This window comes from Thalassophryne amazonica, chromosome 2, assembly GCF_902500255.1.
Source record: "Thalassophryne amazonica chromosome 2, fThaAma1.1, whole genome shotgun sequence".
NCBI lineage: Eukaryota > Metazoa > Chordata > Actinopteri > Batrachoidiformes > Batrachoididae > Thalassophryne > Thalassophryne amazonica.
In genome coordinates, this window is record NC_047104.1 from 16,861,447 (window position 1) to 16,878,918 (window position 17,472).

Sequence of the window (17,472 nt, forward strand, 5' to 3'; positions counted from 1 at the left end):
GTTGGAATCAGCAGTTTATCCGGACATTCCACTGTTAAAGGAGATTTTTTTAATGAAAGACGTGCGGACAGATTGGCGCGTCGGCGCGGCGCGCCCGCCACAGGAAAAACACCTCCGTTGGAAGCCTTAAAGACAAGTTGGAACATGCCCTGCTGTTAAACAATTTCTCAGATACTCACTCAACTGAAAGCCACCAAAAGCCGCCTGGATTTTACAAATGGTTATCAACACGGAGGTGTTTTTCCTGTGGTGGGCGCGCCGGCTGCGAGCCAACGCGCCAATCCGTCCGCACGTCTTTCATTAAAAAAATCTCCTTTAACAGTGGAATGTCCGGATAAACTGCTGATTCCGACCTCTCCTGAAAGTTCTCTGTTCTCTAACGACGTCCTGGGTCAACAGAGGCTTAAATTTGGAGGTTTTCAGCTTGAAACAGGATGACGACGTCGCCTCGGAGCGCTGCGCGACGGCCCACTCCGTGGGAAGTCCTTACAGCGATAGAAACAATCCAAAATCTCTCATCAGCCGTTAAAATTTGATCTCTAGACATAAATAAAAATAAACAAAATGGTGGTTCGCTTTGAAGTTGTTAATTCCGACTGGACTCTATCATTCTAATTTGACTCGTCAGAGAGCCGCGCAACGTTTGGAGCTGTGTGAACAGAACGGAGGACGATTCTCGTTTCTTTCTCGCAACAAGACAGGAGTCCCAGTTAGTAACTTTAATCCGCACAAAAGTGACTCACGATTGACATATTCATGGATGAAAGTGGTGAAAAACCAAAAAAGCTGAAACCCAAAATTACCCCCCAACACCACCCGCCACGAAAATGTTTCAATTCTAAAAGCTCTGAAATGCAATCTGGGACTATTCCAGACGATAAGTGCAGCATCCGTTTAGGTGAGAAAAAAAAAAAAACGTATTCAAATTCATTCCAGGTTCTGCTCTTACTAGGATACAGCAGTTTTCTAGCTTGGCAGGAAATCACTGAAGAAATTAACACATTGAAAATATGGTTTGACTGAAACAAACTGTCATTAAACTTAAATAAGACAGGGATGAAATGGAGGTGTAAGAGTCACTAGGTGTTCACAGGAAACACTTATTTATTTCTGTATGTATGAATTTATTTATTTATGTACGTTCATTGTTAGTTGGTTTTATATTTTCTGTTGTGTTTCTATTCAGGTTCTTTTTGTCTCTTTTTCTAAAATTGTATAATAAGTATATATTGTATATAATAATCATTAGATTATTAATATATAAACAAAAATAAATTTTAAAAATATTACAATTTGAAAACAAATGCACCCCGAACGTGATGAGAGCTGCAACTGCTTAATGTTAACTTTTAACATTGAAAAAACCAATAGACATGCTAAGGCGTTAGCATCGCTCCCGTTTTTAAGTTATAAAATACATCTATCAACTGTTTCAGAAGACCATAACAGGTTGGTTTAACATAAAAAGGTAATAATACTCACAGACGTATGCTCTTAGGGTTTTAACGGGGAAAAATTAAGCGAAGAAATAAAGAATAAACGAAGCAATAGATCGAAGCACTGCTCAATCTGCGAACCACTGCTTCGATTGGTTCAAGGTTCAAAGCAAAGCCGCGCTGCAGAAAAGTTTGATTACGGACCCGCTGCAGGATCTGTAATCAATGTAGAGAAATGATCATTTTCCTGACAAACACCCCCCAAAATAACGGCCCACTCTGAAGGACCAATAACAGAATCGTTAAGCAAAAAGCTTATTGATGTCGGTGGATCGAATCATTATTTCTTAACGATACCCGAAAGGAACCGGTTCTTGATACCCATCCCTAGTTACGGACTATAGGCACCGTTGACCACTCACAGGAAGTCATATGTGGGCTTTAAATTGACACTATGACCTTCAAGCTAGAATGACCTTTGACCATCATTACCAAGGTCACTCAGTTTTAATGGCCTGTGTCTCTCAGACACAGTGAGTTACAACTATGGTTATTACTGATCTCTCATATAAAGTCACATGTGCACTTTAAACACTATATTAATCTTGAATGACCTTGAAATGTTATTTATTTCAGCAGCCCATTTGTCTCAAATGGAGCAAGTTACAGTACTAGTCACTATTGACCCTTGACCATTTGACTTCCTGTGCTGTACACGGCACGTTGGGGCTCTTTAAGGCTTCATTGCTCACTGGAAGTTATACGAGGTCTGTCCATAAAGTATCGTACCTTTTTATTTTTTTCAAAAACTATATGGATTTCATTCATATGTTTTTATGTCAGACATGCTTGAACCCTCGTGCGCATGTGTGAGTTTTTCCACGCCTGTCGGTGACGTCATTCGCCTGTGAGCACGCCTTGTGGAAGGAGTGGTCCCGCCCCCTCGTCGGATTTTCATTGTCTGGAAATGGCAGAATGAAAAGGACTTTTTTTCCATCAGAATTTTTTCAGAAGCTGTTAGAGACTGGCACCTAGAAACCATTCGAAAAATTTATCTGGCTTTCAGTGAAAATTTTACGGGCTTCACAGAGAATAAGGACTTTAACTACAGCTTTAAGGACCCCTTTAAAGGACGGTCGGTGCGCCGCGCTGCGAGCTGCGACGATGCGGCACAAACCACTGGATCATTTCTAAGCTGATGGCTCTGTGGATACGAAACCGTCGTGTGCTCTTTCTCTGGTTATCACAAGACCTGGACATCAGCCATTTTCCGGCAGATTTCACTTTTAACAAGAGATTTTATCATGGAAAGCCGCGCGGAGGCTTTGCGCGTCACGACCGATTCGCTGATGAAGCGAGTCAAAGGAACACCTCCGTTTCGGAGTGTTAGAGGACAAGTTGGGACATGTCTATCTCGGCTTTCAGTGCTTACCAGTCAAGTGAGTATAAAAGAACTTGTGGAGAGCTGGACCATGTCCCAACTTGTCCTCTAACACTCCGAAACGGAGGTGTTCCTTTGTCTCGCTTCATCAGCGAATCGGTCGTGACGCGCGAAGCCTCCGTGCGGCTTTCCATGATAAAATCTGTTGTTAAAAGGAAATCTGCCGGAAAATGGCTGATGTCCAGGTCTTGTGATAACCAGAGAAGAGCACACAACGGTTTCGTATCACAGAGCCATCAGCTTAGAAATGATCCAGTGGTTTGTGCCGCATCGTCGCAGCTCGGAGCTCGCAGCGCGGCGCACCGACCGTCCTTAAAGGGGTCCTTAAAGCTGTAGTTAAAGTCCTTATTCTCTGTGAAGCCCGTAAAATTTTCACTGAAAGCCAGATAAATTTTTCGAATGGTTTCTAGGTGCCAGTCTCTAACAGCTTCTGAAAAAATTCTGATGGAAAAAAGTCCTTTTCATTCCGCCATTTCAGACAATGAAAATCCGACGATGGGGGGCGGGACCACTCCTTCCACAAGGCGTGCTCACAGGCAAATGACGTCACCGACAGGCGTGGAAAAAACTCACGCATGCGCACGAGGGTTCAAGCATGTCTGACGTAAAAACATATGAATGAAATCCATATAGTTTTAAAAAAAATAAAAAGGACCGTTAATTTATGGACAGACCTCGTATGTGGACTTCCAACTGTGTGGAGTCTAAATCTGCCAAACGACTGCAGGGTCTCCTGATCCTATATTTCAAAATAAAACCCAGAAAACCAGAGTGAACACCAAAGAATCATATCATCTGCATCTTTTGTGAAAGATTAATGATTGCCAATGTGTATCTGTTCTGACAGCATGTAGACAGGATTCTGTGTGTCTGTGGCAGAAATCCACCAAGCTGTCAAGAATCTCATCCGGAGATGATGTTCTGGAGAAGGATGATAAAGATGATGACCAGAAGAGCGGCTCTGAGGGAGGAGACAATGACATCATCCAAAACACCACTGACAGTAAGGTGGGACTCATCAGTGTTCACATATCCATCAGTCTGACCGTCTGTGAATGTTCACAACCATCTACACCAAGATACCTGGTGCACATCTCTACTACACTTTTCCATCTGATGCAGACACACAAAACGCTTACAGTGACGCTGTGTGTGTGTCTTCAAATACTGATGTCAAGTGAAATGAGTCACCAGAAGAAGTCAGTACTCAGTGTTGCCAGATTTCACAAAAGAAACATTTGTTGTGAAAACAAGCCAAACAGAAACAATGAGAAGCAATGCCTCCAAAAAACGGTTCAGTTTGTATTAAAGTACCATGACTAATGAATGAATGAAAACTGTTTATTTCGAACATTTGATACAACAACAATTACAAGATAGATCAGTAAAGACAACAACAAAAAAGTTCCTACTGTGTACCCAACAGTGTTGCCACAGTTACTTTGAAAAAGTAATCCAATTACTGATTACTCCTTGAAAAAGTAACTTAGTTACTTTACTGATTACTCAGTTGTAAAAGTAACTAAGTTAGATTACTAGTTACTTTTCCCAGCTGCCGACAACAACCCTCTGCCACCTCAACATGACAATGATACCTGTTCTGCCAAAACTTACTTTATAGTCACCCTTTCTGACTTAAATACTTGTTTTCTAAAAGTAAAATAAAGACCTCTTTCTTGACATCATATTTAACTGTTGACAGCACTGTAACAGTAAAACTTGCAATTTCAAACCTACATTGTTTATAAATGTAACTATTAAATTCATTCTAGCATTTTTCTAACATTTAAATTCTCTCTAAATATTTTACTTGTCGAAATTAATATTATTTTAAGTAGTATTAGTAGTGTAGTAAAAAAAAGGCTTCAAAACTGGACCTTTAATCTAGGGGTGTTGTGAGGGGGGCACATCCCTGCCCCACGCCCCCATTCCATCTGGATTCGCCCCTACTTTGGCGTTTGAGCACAAAGAATGGATAACATTTATTTATTGCAGAAAGCGTGACCAGATTTACAGGTAAGAAAGTTTTATTGTGTTTTCACATCATGTGGTCCTCAGAAAGAGAGTTTAGGTGCATTGAGTGGAAAATAGTGTTAGTTGTTGACGCGTCGCGGAGGATCAGCTGTTTTAACGTGCAGATATGGAGCGGCTCAGCTCAGCTCTAAATAAAGGAGGAAAAAAGTATAAAAATGTCTTGTAAAGCTCAGTGCAGGTGTGCTGATCACCGCGCTTTAAGAGGAGACGACGAGTCGAGCAGCTGCAAAAAACCGTGGATGAAAAGCTCACAGCTTGCTTAAAGTGGGCAGTTCAGTCGAACCCCGACCTCCTGCACACAGACCAAGTTTAATGCTGCTACGACCCACAATGAAAAATAATAGTAACGCACAGTGACATGGAGAAGTAACTTTAATCTGATTACTGATTTGGAAAGATTAACGCGTTAGATTACTCGTTACTAAAAAAAGTGGTCAGATTAGAGTAATATATATATATATATATATATATATATATATATATATATATATATATAGAATAATATATCCGGATATTCCACTGTTAAGGAGATTTTTTAATGAAAGACGTGCAGATGGGTCCGCGCGTCGGGACGGCAGCCGCCGCGACGCTCCGCCACAGGAAAAAACACCTCTGTTGAAAGCCTTAAGGACAAGTTGGAACATGTCCTGCTGTTAAACAATTTCTCATATACTCACTCCACTGAAAGCCATCAAAAGCCGCCTGGATTTTACAAATGGTTATCAACACGGATGTGTTTTTCCTGTGCCGCCGCACCGCGTCGGCTGCGTCCCGACGCGCGGACCCGTCCGCACGTCTTTCATTAAAAAAATCTCCTTTAACAGTGGAATATCCGGATAAAATGCTGAAAACCTCCACATTTTTAATGAAAGACGTGCGGACGGATCCGCGCGTCGGGACGCAGCCGACGCGGTGCGGCGGCACAGGAAAAACACCTCCGTGTGATAACCATTTGTAAAATCCAGGTGGCTTTTGATGGCTTTCAGTGGAGTGAGTATATGAGAAATTGTTTAACAGGCAGGACATGTTCCAACTTGTCCTTAAGGCTTCAACAGAGGTGTTTTTCCTGTGGCGGAGCGTCGCGGCGGCTGCGTCCCGACGCGCGGACCCGTCCGCACGTCTTCATTAAAAAAATCTCCTTTAACAGTGGAATATCCGGATAAAATGCTGAAACCGACTTCTTCTGAAACTTCTCTGTTCTCTCACGACGTCCTGGATCAATAGAGCCTGAAATGTGGAGGTTTCAGCTTGAACAGGCTGACGACGGCGGCTGAGAGCGCTGCGCGACGTCTCGCACCGTGAAAAGTCCTTAAAGCGACAGTCTCACCTCAAAATCTCTCATCAGCCGTTAAAATTTCACTGAAAACCAGCTTAATTTTTCGAACCGTGTCCACTTCGATGTGTCTCACAGGTTTAGAAAAAAATTTTGATCAAACAACGCGCCAGTCTCTCAGCAACTTCTCAGACAAAGGAATTCCGACGAGGGGCTGGACGACTCCTCCCACAAGGAGTGCTCACAGGCAAATGACGTCACCGACAGGTGTGGAAAAACTCACGCATGCGCACGAGGGTTCAAGCATGTCTGACGTAAAAACATATGAATGAAATCCATATAGTTTTTGAAAAAAATAAAAAGGACCGTAACTTTATTGACAGCCCTCGTATATATACACACATATACATGCACATACATATATATACATATATACACAAACATAAATATACACCTGCACATACCTACTTACATACAAAATACTATATATTTACAAGCCGAAGCAAAAAACAAAAACACCCTAACCCTCATTACCCTTCCTCCTCCCTATGCCTAGAAAAAACCATATTTTTGTACCGCTGTTTGAACTGGTTCATGCTTGGACATTGCTTGAGCCCCACTCCCAATCTGTTCCACATCCTCACCCCACAGACAGAAATACAGAAACTTTTTAATGTTGTTCGTGCCCACTGATGCTTTAAATTAAATTTCCCCCTCAGACTGTAATCCCCTGATCTGTTAAAAAACATATTTTTAATATTTGCTGGAAGTAAATTGTTATTGCTTTATACACGATTTGTACTGTTTGAAAATAAACTGTGAATTTAAGAATTTGGATTGTAAAAATAGTGGATTTGTATGATCTCTATAGCCAGTATTATGAATAATTCTTATAGCTCTTTTCTGCATTACTGATAGTGATTGTGTTGTACCTTTATAAGTATTACCCCATACCTCTGCACAGTACTGTAATATGGTAAAACCAGTGAGCAGTAAAGAATGCGGAGTGAGTTGTGGTCCAGAATATGTTTCGCTTTGTTTAGAACTGAAATGCTTCTTGACAGTTTACATTGTATATGTTTTATATGTCTTCCAGTTTATCTTATCATCTATTATCACCCCCAGAAACTTATTTTCATGTACCATTTCAATATCTACCCCCTCGACTTGTAACTGAACCTGTATGTCTGTATTACAATAGCCAAATACATGTATTTTGTTTTACTTAAGTTTAATGATAATTTGTTTTCTGTCAAACATATTTCAATTTTTCCCATTTCTATACTGATCCTCCTCAGTAACTCCTGCAAATCCCCCCCTGAACAAAAAATGCTTGTGTCATCTGCAAATAATACTAATTTTAATATTTTGGAAACATTGACATATCATTTATATAAATTAGAAACAGTTTTGGACCCAATACTGACCCCTGTGGGACGCCACAAGCATTGTCCAAGCATGATGATGTATATTCCCCCAACTTCACAAACTGTTTTCTGTTACTTAAGTAGCTTCTCACCCAGTGCAACACCAACCCCCTAATCCCATACTGTTCAAGTTTACTGATTAATATGTCATGATTGATTGTATCAAAGCCTTTTTAAGGTCTATAAATATTCCAACTGAATGTAATTTGTGGTCTATGGCGTTTGTAATCTCCTCAACTGATTCTATTAATGCAAGTGATGTTGAACTATGTGCTCTGAATCCATATGACTATCAGTAAGTAGTTTATGTTTATTATGAATTTGTCTAATCTATTATTGAATAACTTTTCTAATAATTTGGAGAATTGTGGAAGCAAAGAAACAGGTCTATAATTTGTGAAGTGGTGTTCTATCCCCAGTCTTATACAGCGGCACAACCTTAGCTATTTTCATTTGATTGGGAAATTTACCGTTTGAAATGATAAGTTACAGATGTATGTTAATGGTTTCTACAATCCATTCAATGACCTGTTTTACCACCACCATATCAATTTCATTTAAATCGGTAGATGTTTTATATTTACATTATTCACAATGTCTATAATTTCTTTTCCATCCACTGCTGTGAGGAACATTGAACAGGGATTCTTTCTATGAGATTATTATCCCAATCCTCAGGTTGGGAATTGGGAATTTTTCTGCCAAGCTTGGTCCAATACTTACAAAAAAATTATTAAAACCGTTGACTACCTCATCCTTATTTCCTTCTTGACATTATTATCAATGAAAGTACTGAGGGTAACTCTGTTTTTTATTACCATTTTGATAATGCTATTTAATATATCCATATTCCTTTAATATGTTTTTGTTATTATATAATATGTTACTATAATATTCCTCCTACATACCCGTATAATATTAGTTAATCTATTTTTGTATTTCTTATATCTATTTTCTGCCTCTTTAGTCTTTAGTTTATGAATTCTCTATACAGTGTATTTTTCTTATTACATGCATTTCGAAACCCTTTCGTCATCCATGGTCGAGCTTGGATTTTTGTTTTCTGTAGTCTTGTTTAATTGGACAATTTTTATCATATAATGATGTAAATATTTGTAAAAAAGTTTCATATGCACTATCAACATCACTTTCACTGTATACCTTTTCCCAGTTTTTGCTCCTGTAAATCCTTCTTTAGTGTGTTCATGTTTTCCTCTGTCCGCACTCACCTGTATTTTATTTTCTCCTCTGGCTGATTCCGCCGATGGTTTCTATTATAAACGATGAAAACTGGTAGATGATCACTAATGTCATTGATTAATATCCACTCACAGTGTTATTCTCAGTATCATTGCTGAATATATTATCAATTAAGGTAGCACTATGGATGTAATTCTGCTTGGCCTGGTGATTTTTGGATATAAACTCATACTGTACATTATACTGATAAATTCTTCTGTTATTTTATGCTTATTTGGATTGAGCAGATCAATATTTAAGTCACCACAAATGAACACAGTTTTTTGATTAGTTTTTGAGAACATTTCCCATACAGTCAGTGAATGTTTCAATACTAGATCCTGGTGCTCTATATATACAGCTGACTAATACATTTTTGCTTTTTTCTTCACATATTTCAATAGTTATACATTCTAATAAGTTATCAATCACAGTTGTCATATTGTCTACTATTTTATAATTCATGTTCTTATCCACATACACAGCCACTCCTCCTCCACTCTTATTCTTTCTGTTTACACAATTAAATTCATATCCATCCAGTTCAAAATCCATTCCTTTATCTTCATTGATCCATGTTTCTGATATAGCAATTATGTTAAATATTTTTTTAAATTGACTTAAATATTCTTTAATGTTGTTAAAGTTTGCATATAGACTTCTGCTGTTGAAATGGATTATTGATAATTTTGTTATCCGTTTTAATGATCCGATTAAACTGTTCATCTGTATAATAGAAACAACTGGTCATTGATATTTGAGAAGAAATTATTGTCCGGGTCTATATCGTGCTCCAAGTCCAGTACATTGGCTCTGTGTATTTAAATGTTCTCAGTTCTACTTTTCCATGATCAGCAATCCTGTGAGTTATATCCTTCTTGTCTCCAGATGTAGATGATGTAGTAGTTGAATATGTTCCTCTGGTCTGTGTCATGGTGTTGTGATGTGTTTGTGTCCTCATACCTTATTGGTCGTATTTGTCCAGATCCTCGATGTTTCTGATACCATAACCTTCACTTGTTCTGGTGTTCCATTCAATTTGATGAATGTTTTGTAGTTGATGTCCATGTCTGTTGAATTTTTCCCTGCTTTGTTAAGAAACGAGCTTTCCTGGCGATGTCTGCGTTCTTTTGGTCAGAGTTCATTGATGAATACGTTTGTTCCTTTAAGTTTCCGTCCCTGTTTTAACAATGCCATTTTATGTTTTCTGTTGACAACCCTCATTATAACAGCTCGCTTGTCTCCATCCTCTCTCCTGGGCAGGGGGTGGCACGCTTCAATGTTATTACAGTCCATTTGAATACCTTTAGATTGCAGGAAGTCAGCCACCTGTTGTTCCCCTGAGCTGGCCTCCTGCTCACTGGCCTCCCCTCCGCTGTCTTCTGACACCCGCCCGTGCGTAGGATCGAGGTTTAATATGAATTCCCTGTAATAATAACGTCGTTCATCCTTGTGTACTGTTCCAACTCCGCAACACGGTTCTCCAGGTACACCAGATGCCGGTCTTTCTCGGCATTCTGGATCCGGAGAGCCTTCACTTCTTTCACCAGCTCCATAATGGATTTCTGCTGCATTTTAACAACAGAGATTTCCTCAGACAAAAAGTCCAGGGACTTTTTGATATCGTCTCCCTCCTCCGCCGTCAGTGCCTTCTTCGGACCCATGGTCAGATAACTCCGCGCTGGCGCCTCGGGCCTCGGTAAAGCCGCGCCGGTGGAACTGCGCTGACGCCTCGGGCTTCAGGTGTAGCCGCGCCGGTGGATGTGCGCTGACGCCTCGGGCTTCAGGTGGAGCCGCGCCGGTGGATGTGCCTGACGCCTCGGGCCTCGGTAAAGCCGCGCCGGTGGAACTGTGCTGACGCCTCGGGCCTCGGTCCAATCATAATAAATAAGTCAATAAACACACCAACAAGGCATTATTCTACACAGTCTGTCCAGGAAAGAGTATAATTCAAAGCTCCAATTTTCTTGTGCAGCTTTGCAAATACGAGGTCTGTTAGAAAAAGAAAACCGACCTTTTTATTTTTTTAAAAACTATATGGATTTGAATCACGTGCGATTACGTCAGACAAGCTTGAACCCTCGGCGCATTGCTGAGTTTTTTCACGGCCTGTCGGTTGCGTCATTCGCCTGTGGGCAGGCTTTGAGTTTAGCACTGGTCCACCCCCCTCGTCAGAATTCCTTTGTCTGACTTCTTCCTGAGAGACTGGCGCTTTGCTTGATCAAAATTTTTTCTGAAACTGTAAGCACATCCAAGTGGACGCCATTCGAGAAATTCAGACGGTTTCGGTGAAAATTTTAACGGCTGATGAGAGATTATGGAGTGTTACTGGCGCTTTAAGGACAGCCCACGGAGCCGGACGGCGCGCTGCGCCCCGAGCTGCCGTCGTCAGCCTGTTTCATGCTGAAAACTTCCAAATTTAAGCCTCTGTTGACCAGGACGTCATGAGAGAACAGAGAAGTTTCAGGAGAGGTCGGAATCAGCAGTTTATCCGGACATTCCACTGTTAAAGGAGATTTTATAATGAAAGACGTGCGGACGGATTCGCGCGTCGGCACTCAGCCGCTCATGGCACGCTGCCACAGAAAAACACCTCCGTGTTGATAACCATTCGTAAGATTCAGGCGGTTTTCGATGGCTTTCAGTCGAGTGATATCCGAGAAATTGTTTAACAGCTGGGCATGTTCAACTTGTCCTGTGAGACTTCCAACGGAGGTGTTTTGCTGTGGCGCCGCGCGATGAGCGGCTGGGTGGCGACGCGCAAATCCGTCCCGCACGTCTTTCATTACAAAATCTCAACAGTGGAATGTCCGGATAAACTGCTGATCCCAACCTCAGGGCGCGGCGCGCCGTCCGGCTCCGTGGGCTGTCCTTAAAGTGACAGTAACACTCCTTAATCTCTCATCAGCCGTTAAAATTTTCACCGAAAACTGTCTGAATTTCTCGAATGGTGTCCACTTGGATGTGTCTTACAGTTTCAGAAAAAATTTTGATCAAGCAAAGCGCCAGTCTCTCAGGAAGAAGTCAGACAAAGGAATTCCGACGAGGGGGGTGGACCAGTGCTCACTCAAAGCCTGCCCACAGGTGAATGACGCAACTGACAGGCATGAAAAAACTCACGTATGCACACAAGGGTTCAAGCTTGTCTGACGCAATCACACGTGATTCAAATCCATATAGTTTTTGAAAAAATAAAAAGGTCGGTTTTCTTTTCTAATAGTCCTCGTACGTCCAGGTACCTTAACTCAATGACCGCGGACCATGAGTTGTTTCTACCTGTGCACCTAAAACAGGTGATTTCACTGATTAACTCATCTACCTGCCTGAAGCGGTGAACTAATTACAACCAGCTGGATTAGTGAGAGGATGGAACGAATTCTCTGCATCCAGAAAGTATTCACAGCGCAAGGACTCACATGTACGAGGTCTGTCCAAAAAGTAACGGACCTTTTTATTTTTTTCAAAAACTATATGGATTTGAATCACGTGTGATTGCATCAGACAAGCTTTGAGTGAGCACTGGTCCACCCCCCTCGTCGGATTTTCATTGTCAGGGAAATGGCTGAGCGACTGCCGCTTTGCTCCATGAAAATTTTTTCAGAAACTGTGTGAGACAGCCAGGTGGAAACCATTCGGAAAATTCAGATGGCTTTCGGTGAAGATTCTATCGGCGTCACACAGATTAAGGACCATTACAACCGGATTAAAGACGGCCCACACCGGCGGAGGGCGCGCCGCGCTCCGAGCGGCCATCAACAGGCTGAAACGACCAGATCATTTCCAAAGTGAAGGCTGTGTTGATCTGGGACATCGTGTGACTACCAGAGAAATCGCAGAAAATGTGGACATCAGCACTTCTGTGGCACATTCCATTGTTACAGGAGATTTTGTAATGAAAGACGTGTGGAGGAATTCGCGCATCGGGATGGAGCCGCTCATGGCGCACAACAAAAAACACCTCCGTGTTGGAAACCATTCGGAAGATTTAGATGGCTTTCGATGGCTTTTCAGTCAAGTGAGTATCAGAGAAATTCTGTAACAGCTGGGCATGTCACAACATGTCCTGTGAGACTTCCAACACGGAGGTGTTTTCTGTGATTTCTCTGGTAGTTACACGACGTCCCGGATCAACACAGCCTTCACTTTGGAAATAATCTGGTCATTTCAGCCTGTCGATGGCCGCTCGGAGCGCGGCGCACCCCCCCGCTGGTGTGGGCCGTCTTTAATCCGGTTGTAATGGTCCTTAATCTGTGTGACGCCGATAGAATCTTCACCGAAAGCCATCTGAATCTTCCAAATGGTTTCCATCTGGCTATCTGGCAGAGTTTCTGAAAAAATTTTCATGGAACAAAGCGGCAGTCACTCCGCCATTCCTAAACAATGAAAATCCAACGAGGGAGGTGGAACATTGCTCACTCAAAGCCTGCCCACAGGCGAATGACGCAACCGACAGGCGTGAAAAAACTCACGCATGCGCACGAAGGTTCAAGCTTGTCAAATACAAGCGCACATGATTCAAATCCATATAGTTTTTGAAAAAAATAAAAAGGTCTGTTACTTTTCGGACAGACCTCGTACATAAGTATTCACAGCCTTTGCCATGAAGCTCAAAACTGAGCTCAGGTGCATCCTGTTTCCACTGATGATCCTTGAGATGTTTCTGTAGCTTAATGGGAGTTTACCTGGGGTAAATTCAGTTGATTGGACATGATTTGGAAAAACATATGCCTGCATACATATAAGGTCTCACAGCTGACAGTACATGTCAGAGTACAAACCAAGCATGAAGTCAAACAGGACAATCTCAAGGCTCAAAGCTGGGGAAGGGCACAGAAACATTTTTGCTGCTTTGAAGGTTCCAATGAGCACAGTGGCCTCCATCTGTAAATGAAAGAAGTTCAGATGCACCAGGACTCTTCCTAGAGCTGACCGCCCGTCTAAACTGAGCGATCGGAGGAGAAGGGCCTTAGTCAGAGAGAGAGGTGACCATGAACCTGATGGTCAGTCTGTCAGAGCTCCAGCATTCCTCTGTGGAGAGAGGAGAATCTTCCAGAAGGACAACCATCTCTGCAGCAATCCACCAATCAGGCCTGTATGGTAGAGTGACAAGACAGAAGCCATTCCTTGGTAAAAAGGCTCATCGCAGCCCACCTGGAGTTTGCCAAAAGGCACATGAAGGACTTTAGGTCAGGATTGAGGGAAAGATGAGTGCAGGAATGTACAGAGACATCCTGGATAAAAGCCTGCTCAGAACGCTCTGACCTCAGACTGGGGTGACGGTTCATCTTTCAGCAGAACAATGACCCTAAACACACAGCCACGATATCAAGGAGTGGCTTCAGGACAACTCTGTGATGTGCTTGAGTGGCCCAGCCAGAGCCAGACTTGAATCCGACTGAACATCTCTGGAGAGATCTGAAAATGGCTGTGCAGGCGACGCTCCCTATCCAACCTGATGGAGCTTGAGAGGTGCTGCAAAGACAAAACTGCCCAAAGATAGGTACACCAAGCTTGTGGCATCATATTCAAGAAGACTTGAGGCTGTAAAACAGATTAAATCTTCAATAATCAATTGTAAAATATAATAAATTGTGCAGTATTATGTTATATTTTGCTATTTTATATGTTGATCTGAAAAGGGCTGTGCACCGACGCTCCCCATCCAACCTGATGGAGCTTGAGAGGTTGCTGCAAAGACAAAACTGCTCAAGATAGGTGCACCAAGCTTGGGCATCATATTCAAGAAGACTTGAGGCTGTAAAACAGATTAAAACTTCAATAAATACTTTTTATAAAAGCCAGGAAATGTTATATGTCAGTACTTAAAAAATGTAGCGTAACTGTAAACAGATTTTCCCCAAAAGTCAGCTGTGCTCCGTATATATTACAACTGACCACATCTAGATCCTGTCGTTCTCCACGGGTCAATATCCTAGTGCACATTTATTTAGCAGCTGTTTGTGTGCTGTCACTTGATGTGAACTCCATATGTTCTCTGTAAGATTTTGGTTGTAAATTGTTTGAAATGTGAACGGCAAAAGAAGATCTCTTCACATGTTACCCGCTGTGTCAGACTAGTTCTAAAAGAGCAGACATGGTGCAGTTATTCATTTGTGACGGCCAAACTTGCAGCTGGCTTCATCTCCCTGGCTCAGCTAGTGGGGCAGATATCAGAAGACTCATTCAAAAGTGGATACAAGCATGACATTTGGCACGGGTACTCTGTACAGGTAACTTTACAAATCTGCTCGATTGGTCACTTGAATTTCCACGATAGCAACCATTTTTCAAGATGGCAACCATTCTGGGCCTCTGTAATACAAATATATCCGTAAAATACAAATAGGCCATGGGACATGTAATGAATATATGCCTTTTTTTTTTTCTTTTTTTTCTTTTTGTGTAACAAAATGGGGCAACCCAAAGCTGGTATGGCTTTTTAGGAAGTGTGTCCTGATCAGGAATATCAATGTCCGGGGGTGCTCATGCACTTATGACGTGCAGTTGATGAAAATGCGTGTTTTCTATGGCACATCAAGGGTATTGTGGTTATTTTTTTCCACAGATCATCAGATTGATGATTAAAATGGATTGAGAACATTATCCAAACTATTGTGAAGTACTGCAGAGTGTTTTCTTGCATCTGCAGGGGTGGGGTGATGAAAGGAGCAAATTTATACCATGTATTTGATGAAAAGTTATTATTAGCAGGTAATCTACTGATATCTCATATTACATTTATGGAGGGGTAAAGTGAAGCAGACCAGTTGGAAATAATTATAGATTACAATGTACTACTATTAAAAAAACCCTCTATGGTAATACTTTAAAAAAGCCAGTGTTGCTGGGGTGGGGTCCCTTATTGTCATATACTTCCTTGTATGAAATATGAAGTCCACAAAAATTTGCAGTATTATGTTTGACACGACTAATCTATGTTTTTACCTATTTGAAATGATCCCTTGTCTTTGATACAAGTGTCAGGAGCCCAAAGATAGGACAATCAATTACAAATCAAGTTACTGTATTAAAGAATTAGAGATTTATAAAAATACTTTCTGGTGTGCCAAATGGTGCAATTCTACAGTATTATATACGGTTTAATGGTTTTCATTATTGTAATAGGTTTCTTTTTAACAAGTTTCCAGTGTATCATGTGCTATATAATCAGTTGTAAAATATTATCAATTGCGCAGTATTATATTTTGCTGAGTGACATGAAGTTCCGCTAATCCACTAATTAGCAAGCTAACTTTTTGTTAGCGGATTAGCTTTTCAGCTAACTTCAAAACTATCAGTGGACCAATTAGCTTCCGCTAAATTTAGTTTTTCTAAATTTTAGTCTGCTAACCTTTTTTTTGGCTGGCATAAGCTGAAAGGTCACAAATGTCTGTAAACCCTAAAATCACACATTAGTTTCCTCTCTGTTGTGTTTTGCAGCAGTCGGGCAAGCAGCTGTGAGGAGCTGAGTTCAGCCCTACCCCAGCAGAAGGGACCTGGCTGCCCAGCTGCTACAAAAGTCATTTTCATTCACAGCATACAGAGCCCCTCATGTGGGCCAAAGTAGACAGAGTAGACAGACTTGTGGATAGTTTAAACTCAGTGCCCAAAACTACACGTGACATGATTGCGCCACCTGTGTTAAACCACGCTCCCCAAAAACACAGATCACCTTGGTTCAGTGATTACCTGCGTAACCTCAAGCATAAGACTAGAGGTCTACAACGGAAATGCATCATTCAAAATTAGAAGTATTCCATCTTGCGTGGCATGATGCCTGTCTTAGGCCGGGTTCACACGGCAGGATAATTAGGCCGATATCGGACCCGATCTTCCCCTTCCGACAGTCGTGATGACGCTAAAGATAATCTTATCAGATATTCTTGCCATGTGTGGTGTGTTAAGAGGGCTCTGATCTGCTCTGAAGGGCGTCAGGAGCGCTAAGATCGCAAATCGGGGATATTCAACATGTTGGATTTTTTGGCCCGATATCGCAGCGTGTGTTGTGTCCCTCCGACCACAAATGAGCACGCAGCCTGCTGAATGTGACGTGCAGCCAATCAGAAAGCGAGGTGACGGACGTGCGGAACGGAAAATGAAATCAAAACAGCTGTTCTGACTTACCAGAAAGTCCAGTGGTCACGCTGTCTCCACTCCTTTAAAGAACACCTTTTCTTTTTCTTTTGTATTGTTTTTCCCCCTCTGTTGTAAATAGTCCACAAAGTATCTCCGTTTGTTTACTCTGAAGTCATGTTTAATCTTGAGAGAGTTTGCGAGATTTCCTGTCTGACCTGAGAATGTTTGTGTATGAAATCTGTTTGTGTGTGGTGGTGTTGTCCTTACCGTGTGGCTGCACACCACACACTGTACGACCAAACCTGTTAGATCCATGATTTTTTATCTTCACGTGTGTGGTCTCTCAGGTTTTGTAAACCTATAGATAATTTTAAAATCCTGTCATGTGAACCAGGCTTTAGACTATAAGCATGCATTACTGGCTACAAGTGGACCTATTACTCTGATTTGATCAACAAATACAAGCATAACTCAAAGTTCTTGTTCGACATGGTGGCAATACTTATTCATGGACAACCACCTGTAGTTCACTCTCCTTTTACAGCA

General features: G+C 41.6%; 1 protein-coding gene across 1 annotated transcript in view; it reads left to right on the forward strand.

Annotated features, from left to right (window-relative positions):
* hdgfl3 (HDGF like 3) overlaps positions 1 to 17,472 on the forward strand; it is a 54,483-nt gene that overhangs the window by 28,652 nt on the left and 8,359 nt on the right. Inside the window, 1 exon segment of the mRNA XM_034183878.1 lies at positions 3,755 to 3,885. Within this exon segment, the coding sequence (XP_034039769.1) occupies positions 3,755 to 3,885 (131 nt within the window).